At 34.6% G+C, this 14,879-nt stretch overlaps 1 protein-coding gene across 3 annotated transcripts in view; it reads right to left on the reverse strand.

Annotated features, from left to right (window-relative positions):
• The window catches only part of USP47 (ubiquitin specific peptidase 47), a 124,215-nt gene that overhangs the window by 53,123 nt on the left and 56,213 nt on the right, over positions 1–14,879 (reverse strand). For all 3 annotated transcript variants that reach the window (XM_032166601.2, XM_032166599.2, XM_032166598.2), the window contains 4 exons: positions 14,057–14,153; positions 9,046–9,191; positions 8,557–8,636; positions 6,373–6,522 (listed from right to left, as the gene is read on the reverse strand). In XM_032166601.2, coding sequence (XP_032022492.1) covers positions 6,373–6,522; positions 8,557–8,636; positions 9,046–9,191; positions 14,057–14,153 — 473 coding nt within the window. The remainder of the gene's footprint in view (positions 1–6,372; positions 6,523–8,556; positions 8,637–9,045; positions 9,192–14,056; positions 14,154–14,879) is intronic.

The raw sequence follows: 14,879 nt of genomic DNA on the forward strand, positions 1-14,879 counted from the left end.
TTCTGCTTGCTTTGGGTTTCTTTTGCTCTTCTTTTTTCAGGTTAGGTGGAAGCTTAGATTACTGATTTGGTCCTTTTCCTGTCTTTTAGTATACGCATTTAATACTGTAAGCTTCCCTCTCGGTATTGCTTTAGTTGTACCTCAAAAAAACTGGTTGTTTTACTTTTCATTAAGTTCAAAATATTTTTAAAATTTCCCTTGAGACTTCCTCTTTGACCCATGGATCATTTAGAAGCGTTATTTCCCAAGTGTTTCGTGATATTCCTGTCTGCTAATCTGATTCCACTGTTGTTGAAAAAAATCACACATTCCATGATTTTAAATTTTTTGAGGTCTTATGGTCCAGAGTATGTGGTCTATCCTCGTATATATTTAATGGACACTTGAAAAGGATGTGTATTCTGCTGCTGTTGGGTGAAGCACTTTAGCAATGTTCATTAGATCTGTTGGTTGATGGTGCTGCTGAGTGCTACATCTTTGCTATTTGTCTAGTTGTTCTACCTATCAGTAAGAGAGGGAGGCGTGCTGAAGTCTGCAACTGTAATTGTAGATTTGTCTTTTTCCTTTTAGTTCTGACAGTTTTTCCTTCATGTATTTTGGCAGCTGTGTTATTTTCTGCATACACATTTAGGATTGTTGTCTTCTTGGTTGTTTGACACTTCTATTACAATATAACACCCCTCTCTGTCTCTGATAATTTTCTTTGCTCTAAAGTCTTCTTTATCCGACACTAATATGGCCATTTCTGATTTCTTTTGGCTTATTGTGTTTACGGTTTGCTCAGCTACTCAGATCTTAGGTTTATGCCTTTTGCTAAATTTGGAACATTTTCATCCATTATTTCTTTGTACCTGCCTTCTTTTTCTTTATTAATCTCCTTCCAGGACTTTAATGACACAAGTGTTATACCTTTTGCTCTCCTTCCAGTATTCCAATGACACAGTATTAAACCTTTTGTTATAGTCCCATAAGTCCTTGAGGGTATATATTTTTTTCAGTCTATCTTCTCTCTGCTGTTTAGACTGGGTAATATCTATTATTCTATCTTCAAGTTCACAGATTCGATCTACTGTCTCTTTCATTCAGCTGTTCAGCCTATCCACTGGGTTTTTAATTTTGCTTATTGCAGTTTTCAGTTCCAAATTTTCATTTCTTTATATCTCTAACTGATTCCCTAAAATATTCGTTGTTTTCAGTGTGCTTAGGATTGCTCACTGAATGTTTCTATGATGGCTGCTTTAAAATATTTATCAAATAATCCTATCATGTTTGTCATTTCAGTGTTTATGTCTACTGGTTTTCTTTTTTAACTCAAACTGAGATTTGTGATTTTTTAACTGAAACCTGGGCACTTGGGGTGTTATGAGATTCTGGACCATATTTAAACCTTCTAGTTTAAATGCCTCCTTTGACACTATACCATCTGGGGAAAGGGCTCTGCCATATTAGTGCCAGATGGCATTAGAAGTCCAGGTTTCCCACTTGGCCTATGTGGACATCTGAATGGAGGAAGCTCCTTGTTAGTGCTGGGCAGCGAAAGGAATTCTGGGTATTCAGTAGGCCTCTGCTGACATAACCTTGGCTGTAAGGGGCAGGAGTATCTCAGTACTACACCCCAACACTGACACAAGCAGGAGGGGCTCGCCTCCTTACCCCTGGGAGCTGGTGAAGGAACAGATAATCTAGGCTTCCCCACTCAGCACTGGCATGCACAAGTTGATGCAAGGCCTTTTTTTTCTGTGGTGTTTGGTTAGAGCACAGCAGTTAAGGTCTAAAAGTTTTCTGGCTTGCTAGGCTGTCTTTTTCCTGGTCCTTCAGTTAAAGAGAACAGGGTTTTTCAGTCTGTACCCATTGCTGTTTCCAGGCTGCCAGCTTCTTCAGTTCCAAGTCTGGGATATATTAGGCAAAAAGAAAACCCATGGAACTCACCACCGTGTTATTCCTTGGGTGCTGAGGTCCCTAGTGTATATGCCTTCTCTCCACCTTTCAGTCTTCTTATGTTTATTTTATATATAATGCTCAGTTGTTTTAGTGGGAGGAATAGGGCAATGTACATCTACTCCATCTTCCTGAAAGCAGAAGTCCCCACTTTTTAAACTTGTTCCCACTATGTCCAACCATACACATTCCTGGAAAAATGAGGGTAGAGTCTGTGGAAGAGATTTTTCTTTATCTGATGCTTACATATTTGGACAAATTTGGACCACTGCTTCACCCAAATGAGTCCTGTGGCTGAGTCACCCATGTAAGAATGTCCAAACCACCTGTTATATCAGGGTAGGACTTATAATATAAACTTGTATAAATAGTTGAAATGCTTTTGACTTCATAAATACTTACTAATTTCACAATTTTCCATTCAAAATTTTAAAACAATCATTAAACTATGTTTACTTAGGAAACAAGTCTTTTATATAATCTTATTTCTCGAAAGGCACTATATGAAATTACGCAGCTAAACCCTGATCAAACTTTTGAACACGTTTTTGTCATAATAAACAGGTATTTAAATGTACGTAATGAATAATAGAATAAAAGTATCCTAAAAGAAAATGGCCTAGAACAGTGTCTGCCATAGAGTAGGCACTAAATCAATGTTGTATGACAAAATATACCAATAAAAAGATAGTGTCTAAAATTTTACTGTTAAATAAAAAAACACTTCCTTAGATAATGTCAAACATGAGGCTACATCGTTTTTCTTTAATTCATAAATTATGCTTTCATAATTAACAAACAAAAAGTTAATATTTCTAATTTCTATGTATTACTAGAATATACTTAGAACTATCTCCTTATTTAATACATTCTCACATGTGGTTGGCAATAAGCATAGTCAAAGTTACTTTGATCTAGTCAGTGAACATAGAAGGTTCTAACTATCTAATAAGTCATTAAGAGCAAAATTATTTAAAGATTACTACAAGTAATTCTTCAGCTGATATTAATTTTTCAGGATTAATAAAAAATATGTAAAACAACAGGAAATTATAACACATATTTTAGTATTCTCACTCCCTCTCAACATCCCAAGGACACAAATATAAACAAAGTAGTGACATTCTTAAATCACCTTAATCTAATGTAGAGCTTCCCAGAATGGCAGAAGAGCCTTTCAGTATTGATTCCCTACTTGGATGAGTAAAATGAAGATCAGAAATCTAACAAATATCAGTTACAATAACTAAAAATCTATTGAAAAAAGAAAATATTATAATAAAAGGCTTTTTTTGGCCTCCCTACTTCAGGGGAGCTTATTTTTTAAACTGCAGAAGTCTCCCAGCACTCATTATAAAAATAATCTGTTATCATACTAAAAAAAAAAAACATAAAAATTGATTGTGGATATTATAATAAGTTAGATGAGTGCTACTTTCAGTCCTCTTTTAATCCTACCTATTATTTGCAAGTTAATTTATTTGACCATAAAGATAAAACAACTCCAGAAATTGGACATTTTAGATGAAGGTTTAAAAAAGAAAAACCCTGGCTGGGCATGGTAGCTCATGCCTCAAATCCCAGCACTTTGAGGCTGAGACGGGAGGATTGCTAGAGGCCAGGAGTTTGAGACCAGCCTGGTCAACACAGTAAGACCCCATCTCTAAAATAAGAAACAAATATTTAATAAATTTTTTAAAAGAGAGAGAGAAAAAAGAAAAACTCTTCAATTTTTAAAAGACCTCACTCTTAATTATCTGAAATTAAATCCATAATATTGTGGCACACTAAACAAAACATACAATAAACAGAATATATAACCATCAGTGTGTACGTGTGTGTGCAGATGCACATGCTAGTGTATATGTCTACATCTATATCTTTTTTTTTTTTTTTTTTTTGAGACGGAGTCTTGCTCTGTCACCCAGGCTGGAGTGCAGTGGCGTGATCTCGGCTCACTGCAAGCTCTGCCTCCCGGGTTCAAGCAATTCTCCTGCCTCTGCCTCCTGAGTAGCTGGGAATACAGGCATGCACCACAATGCCCAGCTAATTTTTAGTAGAGATGAGGTTTCACCATGTTTGTCAGACTGGTCTCGAACTCCTATCCTCAAGTGATCTGCCCGCCTCGGCTATCTAAAGTGCTGGGATTACAGGTGTGAGCCACTGTGCCTAGCCTATGTCTATATCTAATATATTAAATAAGACAAAAATACCAGTCCACTAAAAAAGGTGGAATAATAATTTTAAGAGAGTCCAGTTAAAATTCAGGCCAATTTTATATAATCTGAATCAGTGATTTTATGATACCTCTTTTAACTAGATTTTTGCAATCCATAATTCCAATTCTTTTTAAAACGTCAAATTCTTTTTAACATACACAGTTAACAAAATACAAAATGGCAAGCAGTGACATATAACCAATTTTAGATGCTGTATGATGATATTTGTGGACTAAGAGGAGTTAGGCTATAGATTTAAATTCAGAAAATAATGAGAAATCACTTACCTCTAACTAAAGTTCTCCGAAGGTAGTATCCTCCTTAGAACCCCTATCTTGGGTAGTTTCACCTGCTGTAATTTCCCTCAAGAGATTCCAGCAAAGTCTAGAAAGTTTTAAGTTCTCTTCTGCAAGCCCTATTAGCGCATGTGTATTATAAACCTGCTCACATACTGCTTCATAGCTGCAACTTCCAATTCCCACTGAACCACCACCACTACTACCACCCATGTATCATCAGTGGAGGATACTACCTTTGGAGAATTCCATTTAGAAATGTGATATTGTTCACATCCCCAGAAGTATCCTCCAAATCACTCCATTACTTTGTCTATTAATGTACTTAAGAGAGTGGTGGCAAATCAGCAGGTGAATAAATAATGACATAAAGATTTAGCTGAGCAATTATATTTGCTGAATACTCAAATATAAGATTTAATATAGCAAAAATTAGCTTCCTCAATATTCAATTAATATGTTAAAAACTAAACTAAATGTATATATGGAAAAATTTTCATAAAAATACTTTAATAAATAAGGTAGAAAAAATAGTCCATTATCACTTGGGACTACCAAATATTTCCCTAGTATATTTTGTCAGAGAAATGAGAGTATTTAAAAATTAGTTAGGAAATCAGTCATTGAAAGACAAATGTTAATTTTTCAATGATTTTTTCAGTATGTCATTTCTACTTTGAACTGCCAATTAAAGCAAAAATAAGGTTTAAAAGATAAAAACCAAAACTAGCCACCCAAACCAAAGCTCATTTAATACACCTAGATGGCCATTTAAAAAGGTAGTATTAAACATTTAAAAAACTTTTCAAATATACTCAGGAAGCCGACTATGAAAAACAGTAGCGGAAAGGAGACTTGATCTTACGCTACCCAGAAAAGGTCTTTTACTTAGATGCTTGCTTTGGATCCCCATTGACTGATTCCATAATTTATTGCTGGTTATTTCCTAATAGCCATATAAAGGTAGGAGAAAAAATCAAAAGGAATCAATCATCCTAGAGGCCAGAGGAATAAACCATACTTGCAGCACTATCTTAGAAGTATAGAAAAGCTTTTAAAAAACTGATTTTTAGCTACAAGCCACCATCAGTTTAATAACAACATAAATAAGACCAAAACATAAAACATAATGAAATTCTACTGTTTAAAGCTATCTTATTTAGCTTTGAAAGCTTCCCCTGGCACATAGTAGGTTCAAATAAATGTTTTTGAGCACTTTAATTTTAAATATCAACTTAAGTCTTTCCATTATTTTCCTGTTGTATAAGTAAATACACATATGTACAGATAAAATACAATTAAAAAATTATAAAAAAGCAATTAAGAAATGGATGACAAATGGAATGAGAAAATCTCAGCTAATCCTCCAATTAGATACTCAGTATATGAATAATTAAGGTGATTACAGTTTTGATTCTTTGAATTATCTGTGCTACTACAATGTATGTTTTTTAAACTAAGTATTTAGAGTAGGGATGCTTCTTTTAAAAATATGGACTGTTTGTCATAAAAACCAGAGGTGCTTTTTCCAATTTTAAAAGTGTATGGATCAAAACAATTCCCCCAAAACAAAGTACTTTCCAGTGCAAAAAGTGGTCACAATAACAGCATTTATAAAATAGACTGTTTAGAGGTGAAAAAAAGATAAAAGTGAAATCATCTAATCACCTATCAAAAAGAATAAAACACTGAACCATGAGGCAGTACATTTGCATTAACTTTCTCTCTTATAATACATGCACTATTAGGACTCACTGAAGGATCAAAAATCTTCTAGATCTTGCTAATTTAAATGCAGGAATGACTAACAACCCAAGAAGGTGTATCTAGGATGATACTTACCTTACAAGAGATTATACCACTGTGCTATTATGTATTCTGTGTAAGGATACACAAGCAGTCAGGTGAAAGGTACACACCACACTAGCAAATGCTTGGCTGGACCCATAAGGTCGGATGACCAACGGAATATCAAGATATGTGTCGATTCGCCAACCCTCATAACCACATTCCAGACATCTCACGTAGTCCTTCAGCTTGCCTTGATAAAGCTCATTTATAAGATCAGCCTAAAAATAAAATATTTACATTTTTAAGTGTTCCTTAAAAATAACCTTTAAAACATGTAACATTCTACACTTTTTAGAATGGTTTACAAAAGGATATTGATATTTACAGCTAAAATCTTTGAAAACATTAATATTTATCTATATTTATTATTATATATTAAAGATTTATCTAAAATTTTATAGAAAAAATCAAAACAACACAAATCACCTAAAATCAATAAAATTAGATTAACACTAATTTGAGTCAGTGTGCAAAAATTAACGATTTCAATACTCATCATGAGAAAACCCAACGATTAATGTTTTGATGAAATCAGTTACCAAGTAAGCCTCAAATTATCTTTACATTGAGAGTAAATCCTAACCTATCACTTTAAGCATGTTAATAATTATACAGCTAAACAATTGGTTGAGTTTTTATAACTTACATATGTATATCACTTCTCACAATAATATATTCTGATGTATAAATCATATCCTCTAGCTAAAGATGCAAATCAAACTTTTTAGCTTTCAGTAATACACATAAAACAATTTTATGGAGAACTATTACACCACAATCTTTTAAAAATGTATGGAAATTCAAAAAAATCTTAAAATGCACCTCTCTCAAAATATCCTCACCTAAAAGAATGGATCTCTCACCTAGTCCCCAAACTTAGTTAACTAGAGCTTTTCTGACTCAAACACGGCAGGTAACTCCCTAAGTAAGGGCCAAAGAGTTTTGTACCAAAACTTGGGAACTCAGTAGGAATGCCCCAGCTGATCTTAATGGAAGTGTTGACCCACAGAAAGGGATGTAACAAGGAAAAAGGGTAACTTCAGACCTATGAAGAAGAAACAGCCCCCAATACCATCTACATAGTTACTAAAGCACAGCCCCATAAGACTATGGAAACTAGATCACTAAATGAACTTAAAAATTTTTTCATAATCTAAGTAAGAATAGGCATGAGGATAAGTGTACTACATTTTGCCTCTTTCATAAATTTACATTTCTTCAAACAAATAGGATTTATAAGCCTTCAAACTGGATTGACCATCGCCGTCTACACTAATACCACTTATTTAATGAAGCCTTCTTCATTCATCAGCGTCAGTCATATGTGATTGTCTTCTTCACCTAGGACGGCCTTTTGAAGTGGTTCAAACCAGTGTTTTTCAAATACTGAAGAGCAAATCACCATAAGAAAATAATTTACACTGCAACCCAGTGCATGTAACTGTAACGAGCTTCATAAAATAATACTTACTCTTACGTGATATTCTCTTATGCTCTATTCTATTCCATTTTTTGAAAATGCTGTTGTAGGCCCAATAAACTGATTTTATAACCCATGAATAGATTGTAATCTAGATTTTGAAAAACTCTGGTCCAAGCCATCACAGTAGTTCCAATCAGATATCAGACCCTTCTAGCTACCTTATATACTCTTCCCCTTTTATCCCTGTGACCTTCATTTACTATACCCAGTATAAAACCTCCCATGTATTGAGCCCCATCCCATTCAGCCTTACTCCTCATCCCAACGTCTAATGTTCTTTCCACTTCTAACCTGCTCCTCTTTCCATTACATAAGACTTGGGTTAGATTGATGAGGATCCTAAATGTCAAATACATATGACTATACTTCATTGGTCAAAATAAAGGTAATGCTTCATGACTATACTTGTGTTACAGATTACAAGACATATAGTTTACCTAATTATCTGAAAATGCTGTTCAAAAATCATCCCCAAAACACATATATACAGTTTTTAAATGTATAATTTTCAGAGCTAAAAGAGAACTTCCAGGTTATACAGCCCAATTTCCTCAAAGATAAGAAAACTGAGGTCTAGGGTGGTTTAATGATGGTACTTATAACTCAGTTAATGGCTAAATGAGAACTCAGTACTTTCAATTTCCCATTGGGTACTTTAACCATGAGACTAATCCCCAAGTTTTAAAACATTCCAACAGAATAAAAGCCATTTAAGGTAATGAATGATTTATTAGGAAACAGTCCCCTTGATTTGAGAGCTATAAATTACCTGTTCTGTTTGCTTCCATTTCTGTTCCAAAGCATCAAACATGACTCTGCATAGTTCTTGTACATCATGCTGCTGCCAAGCTATTTTAAGATAAAATTCAATTAGAAATAGCTATAAACTTAATGTAATGAAACAATCTGTTGTTTAAAAGCAAATAGGCAGAAATATTGAAAAGTCTACCTTAAATAATGCCAAATTTAAAAAAGAACACAAGAATATATATGACAGTCATGAAAAGGCAATCACACACCAGAAAATAGATTGCAGCATTCTATAAATAATATATGCTTTATGGTGCTACAATATTTGTCATGTTTGTTATTTTTGATCGTAGAGTTATGAAATGTGTTAGAAAATATATGACAACAAACTTGCAATGAAAGGTTTAAGATAAAGGTAATTAAGTTATGTGTAATGTGTTTGTAACATTATTGTCTCCTAGAATTTGTTTGAATATTAGAACACTTATCATTACAAGAGAATTAGTACCCTCACTACTATCCCATCCAAAGCTCCTTGTAACATCTGTGGTTTCAATTGCTCTCTTTTTGCTGGTTTGTAACAAAACAAAAAGCCTTTGAAGTTGGTATGGAATACTTGTCACTGGATCTTCTTCAGATTCTTCAAATTCCCACCTATTAAAATAAAATGTTAATAAATTATTTATAAAATGATTTTATTATTTAAAAGCATAATTAATATCAAAATCATAATGTAAGATTTTAATCCTGGAAGCTATACAGAGTTTGAATGCTAATTGAAACTAATAATATCTAATGAAACATTAGTGTTTCCCTAATTCATAAATTCAGAAGAACTTCAGACTTTAACAAGAAAAGGCAAAACAAGGCAAAAGTTCTCAAGAAAAGAAGGCAAAGCTCATTTAACTGTGGAACCTGAATCTGACCATAACCTCTGTCCTAATTATTAATTTACAAAAATACAGGAAACAGAAGAATACTATCACATGAGATACTATGGCATACAATCATCAAAACCCAAACTGCGGAAAACTACAGGATAGATGACATCAGCTTTCTATTTTTTGCAGGGAATAAATTGCAAGGATGAAAAAAGATGAAAGAGGATTATAAACAAATTAAATAGATTAAGAATTTTATTAATCAATTGCAATATACAGCTCATATGGATCCTGATTTAAACAAATTGTTAAATGTCGCAATCAGGAAGATCATAGCCCTGACCTGAGATATAATTTACAGACGGATATGATGGAGGTATGCTTCCAAACAATCAAGTTGGAGGGTATAGACAAAAAAGATTGATTATGAGTTGACATTAATAATATTCAAAGCTGAATGACTGGTGAAGAGGGGTTCATTACACTATTTCCCTGTTGTTGTTTTTTTTTTTTTTTTTTTGAGACGGAGTCTTGTTCTGTTGCCCAGGCTGGAGTGCAGTGGGACGATCTTGGCTCACTGCTATCTCTGCCTCCTGGGTTTAAGCGATTCTCCTGTCTCATCCTCCCGAGTAGCTGGGATTATACACATGCACCATGATGCCTGGCTAATTTTTCTATTTTTAGTAGAGACTGGGTTTCACCATGTTGGCCAGGCTGGTCTCAAACTCCTGACCTCAAGTGATCTACCCACCTCTCTCAATTTTTGAATGTTTAAAATTTTCCATAATAAAAAGCTTTTAAAAGGGAATATAAGAAAGTAAACAAAATAATAATCCAGGTAAGATTTTCACCCTCACAAACTTATGATAAACAGCAGTCTAGCCCTAGCTACAGCTACTGTCTCAATAACAAGTGAATTCCCAACTGAAGAACTTAAGATCTCATGGAAAGAAATAACATTGAGGTACTAAAGTTGGTAATGTACCCACCAAAGTCTTTAAAATAATTCTATATTCATAATATACACCTAAGACAAAATATTAAGTAACAACAATGTTAATGTTATTTTACATTTTAAGTTAGGAGTAAGATTACTATTTCCCCATTTTTTAGTTTCAAAAGGAGGTTTGAGCTTTAATTTTTCTCTGATGCACTTTACAGATATACTAAAAGACTTTTTTTTTTTCTTTTGGGAATGGCTTTCTATTAGAGTGTTCAATATTTTTCTTACTTTAGGACTGAGAAGTCACAGCTCTGTTCTCATCTTCCTTTTGTTACACACTGGCACTCCCTTCCGCCTCACAGAAGTCAGTGAAGTACATTTCACCTTTTTCTTCTCAAGGCTTCCCTGCAAACACCTCTATTCAATACCTGACTTCTGCTTTAATCCTCCCCTCTTCTATTCTCAATCCCCAGCTCCCTTTTTTCTAGTTATCTTCAATAGCAGGTACTTATAACTGACATTATGAGATCAAAAATTCTCTTGGTAACTGTGACAAAATATTGGTTAAGACAGAAAATGCTCAAATTTCTAGTGTGGGAAATTCACTAACAGGGAGGAATTACTGTAAAATAAGACTGAATTCTCACCTGTCCTTTAGTCCTGGTACAAATACCAAATCTTGCTGGTACTTGCCGTTACCTAAGTTAGAAACTTTGGTGCATATGTGAGTCTTTCCTTTCCTTTACTCCTAAGTAAAATTTGTTACTAAGCCATGTTAGTTTTCAATCTGAAATGTAACCACTGCCACCATCATCATTCTGACTCTAATATACAGTCCACGCCTGGTTTAATAACAGATTCCTCCAGGGTTCTCTATCTTTCAAATCAACCCTGTACACTGCACTATATAAACTTTCCTAAAACAATGTATTTAACCCATCACGTACATGACTCCAAATCAAGTGGCAGGTTCTCTGTTGGCTACTACACAAAAAGTGAAGAAAATAGGCTGGGTGTGGTGGCTCACGCCTGTAATCCCAACACTTTGGGAGGCTAGGTGGGCAGATCACGAGGTCAGGAGATCGAGACCATCCTGGCTAACACGGTGAAACCCCGTCTCCACTAAAAATACAAAAAATTAGCCGGGCGAGGTGGCGGGCGCCTGTAGTCCCAGCTACTCGGGAGGCTGAGGCAGGAGAATGGTGTGAACCCCGAGGGGCGGAGCCTGCAGTGAGCCGAGATGGCGCCACTGCACTCCAGCCTGGGCGACAGCGAGACTCCGTCTCAAAAAAAAAAAAAAAAAAGTGAAGAAAATAAACAAAACCCTATCCTTTTATGCTAGCACTATTCTCTGGATAGTTTATCCTTTTATGCTAGCGCTACTCTCTGGATAGTCAATCCTTTTACGCTAACGCTACTCTCTAGTCTATCCTTTTACACTAGTGCTACTCTGTGGCTAGTCTATCCTTTTATGGTAGCTCTACTCTGTGGATAGTTTATCCTCTTCCACTAGCACTACTCTGTGGATAGTTCAATGAGGTTCTTAGTTCTACATTAAGAAACATCATGAGTGCTCTCAGGCTTTGTTTCCCCACCTGCTATAAACTTCACTCTATTCTCACAATCTCAAGGCCTTCCTTTCTGTTTGACCTCATGTCTGTCTCCTACTTCCTTACTCACCGGGATTGTCACAACGGATTTCTAATTTCTTTTCTTTTTCGAAGACATTTACACTTCTGGCTTCTTATGCCTTGTATGCTCTTACTGTAAATCTTTAGAGGGCTTGTTCCTGTGAAGTTCCTGGAATGTCCTCAGGGAGGCCCTTACTGTCTACCACCTGAAGCTGTGACCTCCCCTCCTCTTCTCCTGACAATTACTCCCTCCACATTACTCAGCTTTATTTTCTACCTGGCATACATGATTCTGTGAAATGAGCTGATATATAGTTTTACCTAAGGAAGCTCTAAATGAAGTACTTTGTCTTACTCATCACTCTAATCCTTATACCTAAAAGAATGCCTAGCACACAGTAAGTGTCCAATACATGTTTGCTGATGAATAGCCCTGGCTATGCTCTTAATTTCCTCTACAGTGCTGTAAATTTACAGTCCACTTTCAGAGTATTAAAAGAGATGATTAAACAAGTGCCCAGGATCCCCGTTCCTATGCATACTCCCTAAAACAGGCACGTCATCCAGCTATCTGGTCTGTGCTAGTTTTGAGAGCAGGCTCTGAACTCTATTAACCTCATCTTCCAGTACTCTGACAAAACTCTGGTATGCTGATCTCCTGGAGCCCCCTGCAACACATTGCGCTTATTGGCATCCGCTAGTGTACAGGCAGAATAGGATAGTGAATCCTGGTATCTACTGGGTGCAACTTCTAGCCGTGTGCTTCCAGGCAGAACTATTTCTCTGTGCCTTCAGGTACCTTCTTTGTAAAATGCGGACAATAATAGCATAAAATTCATACAGTTACTATGAGAATTAAGTGAGTCTATATAGAAAGTGCTTGGAACACTACCTGATACAAACAATAACTAACACTCAGGTAGCTCTTCCTATTATTCACTTTCACTTTTGACAGGCCTCCAACCATACCTAGCTTCATGACCTACCTGAAGCTTACTTTCTTCTCCAAGTTTCACCAACCTTTCCTCTCTTTAAACTCTAATGGTATTTGGCTGTCTTTAAATGTTATTTAAACTATTTCAAACATATACATATTGCTATTGTAGAAAGACTTATAAATTACTCAAGAACAAAGATCTTATTTCTAATTCCCTCTCTATCCACCAAGTGCCTAGCATTTAAACACTACAGGGCAATACATGCATACAGAATGACAAATACATCAACTTCTACAAGTAAGTTCAGATAACAAGCTGACAGATTAATCTAATGGTGATATAACGTTGTTTGAGTAATACAATCGGCAATGTTAAAAGTTCCAAAAATAACCTAAATACATATTTACAGTAATTTAAACATGTTACTGGAAAGTAACACAAAAAAAGGAAAAAAAATCAGTTTACTCATACTTAAAAGTATCCTTAAAAACTAAAAAATTATGTGTTTATCTTAAAGAAAATACACAAAGCAAAGGTGTGTTAAATGTGTCATAATAGGATATTCATAAAAATACATGTCTGACTTCAGGGTTTACTTAAATACAGACTTCCTCCATAGAGCATTTTAAACTATCTGAAGTATATGGAGTCTTTTAGAAACACACACACACACACACACGCACACGCACACGCACATGAAACAAGCTGTAAGTATTATATTTTAATTAGAAACAAAACTTGCAAGTTAAAAAAAAAAACTTCGGATACTTAAATTGAGAGGTGGAAGGAGAGTATGGATTTATATATTCGAATTCTCTCAAAAGCAGTTATTTATTTCTTCATAAAGGGTGTTAAGGCTACAAGAGAGGGAAGCTTTTTATCCTACATGTAAATCTTATCAATTTTATCCTTTTGCTCTCTATATACTTCTGATTCTCTCTCCGCACACATTTTTCATATACCTGTTTTTCACAAGATCTTTGTTATTACGTAAGGAAAGAAGTTATATCTTATGGTATGAGAAATGCCCCAAACTTTAAAATAACTGCAAGAAGATAAATTTTGTTAAAAGCAATATTTTCATTCTTAAATCAATTTTATTTATACAATTTTTTTGAATACTCACTTATATAATGCATTCCTAAATTCAGGAGTCATAAAAAGTGTTTGCAAAAGGCTATTCAAATAGCAAGTCATTGCTTGGTTTACTAGTCCCACATATCCTTTAAAGAGAAAATACAAATATACATTAATCAGCATTTACATTAAAAATAACAAAAACATAATAAGAATTTAATTCATAGTAAAGATTCAGAGGTTAAAGTTACTACTCATTTGGAAATTATTTCAATTTGTTCAATAGCACCTAAGAAAAGATCCCTTTTCTAATATGTGCTCTAAGTAAGCTTTGTTTTGCAGAAAATGTTAGGATACCTTGTTATAGATATGTCCAGAGATACACATGAAAATTATATGACATTAACATTTTAAGAGTAATATGTTCAGTAAAGTATGTGTTACTGGCATAGACATAATATTTTTCCCCCAAATCGAAAAGTTTAAACATATTAAACTTTTAAACATATTAAACTAGATTATAATGGAAAAGTATAAACATACTCACTTTAAATAGCATCACACACATCCAATGTAGACAGACTATACACAACTAGTTATCCCTGTCATCAAGCCCTATAAACCCAATTTCTGTAAGAATGAATAACATATGAGATAAATTCACTACATGCAAACTCACAAAAGCTGAGACTCTAAGTAAGGCAGAGTGACTTCATCTGTTTCAACAAGCCTGTCAATGAAATTCTATAGATCAGCATGCTGTGCAAAGGGTGATATGGATCCACACCATCTGTACTTGTATGATTCCAAGAAAATACCAAGTATGGTAGCTATCTGCTTTTCACTTTTGTACTAGGGTTCAAGCTTTTATT

This window comes from Hylobates moloch, unplaced genomic scaffold (assembly GCF_009828535.3).
Source record: "Hylobates moloch isolate HMO894 unplaced genomic scaffold, HMol_V3 SCAFFOLD_11, whole genome shotgun sequence".
Classification (NCBI taxonomy): Eukaryota; Metazoa; Chordata; class Mammalia; order Primates; family Hylobatidae; genus Hylobates; species Hylobates moloch.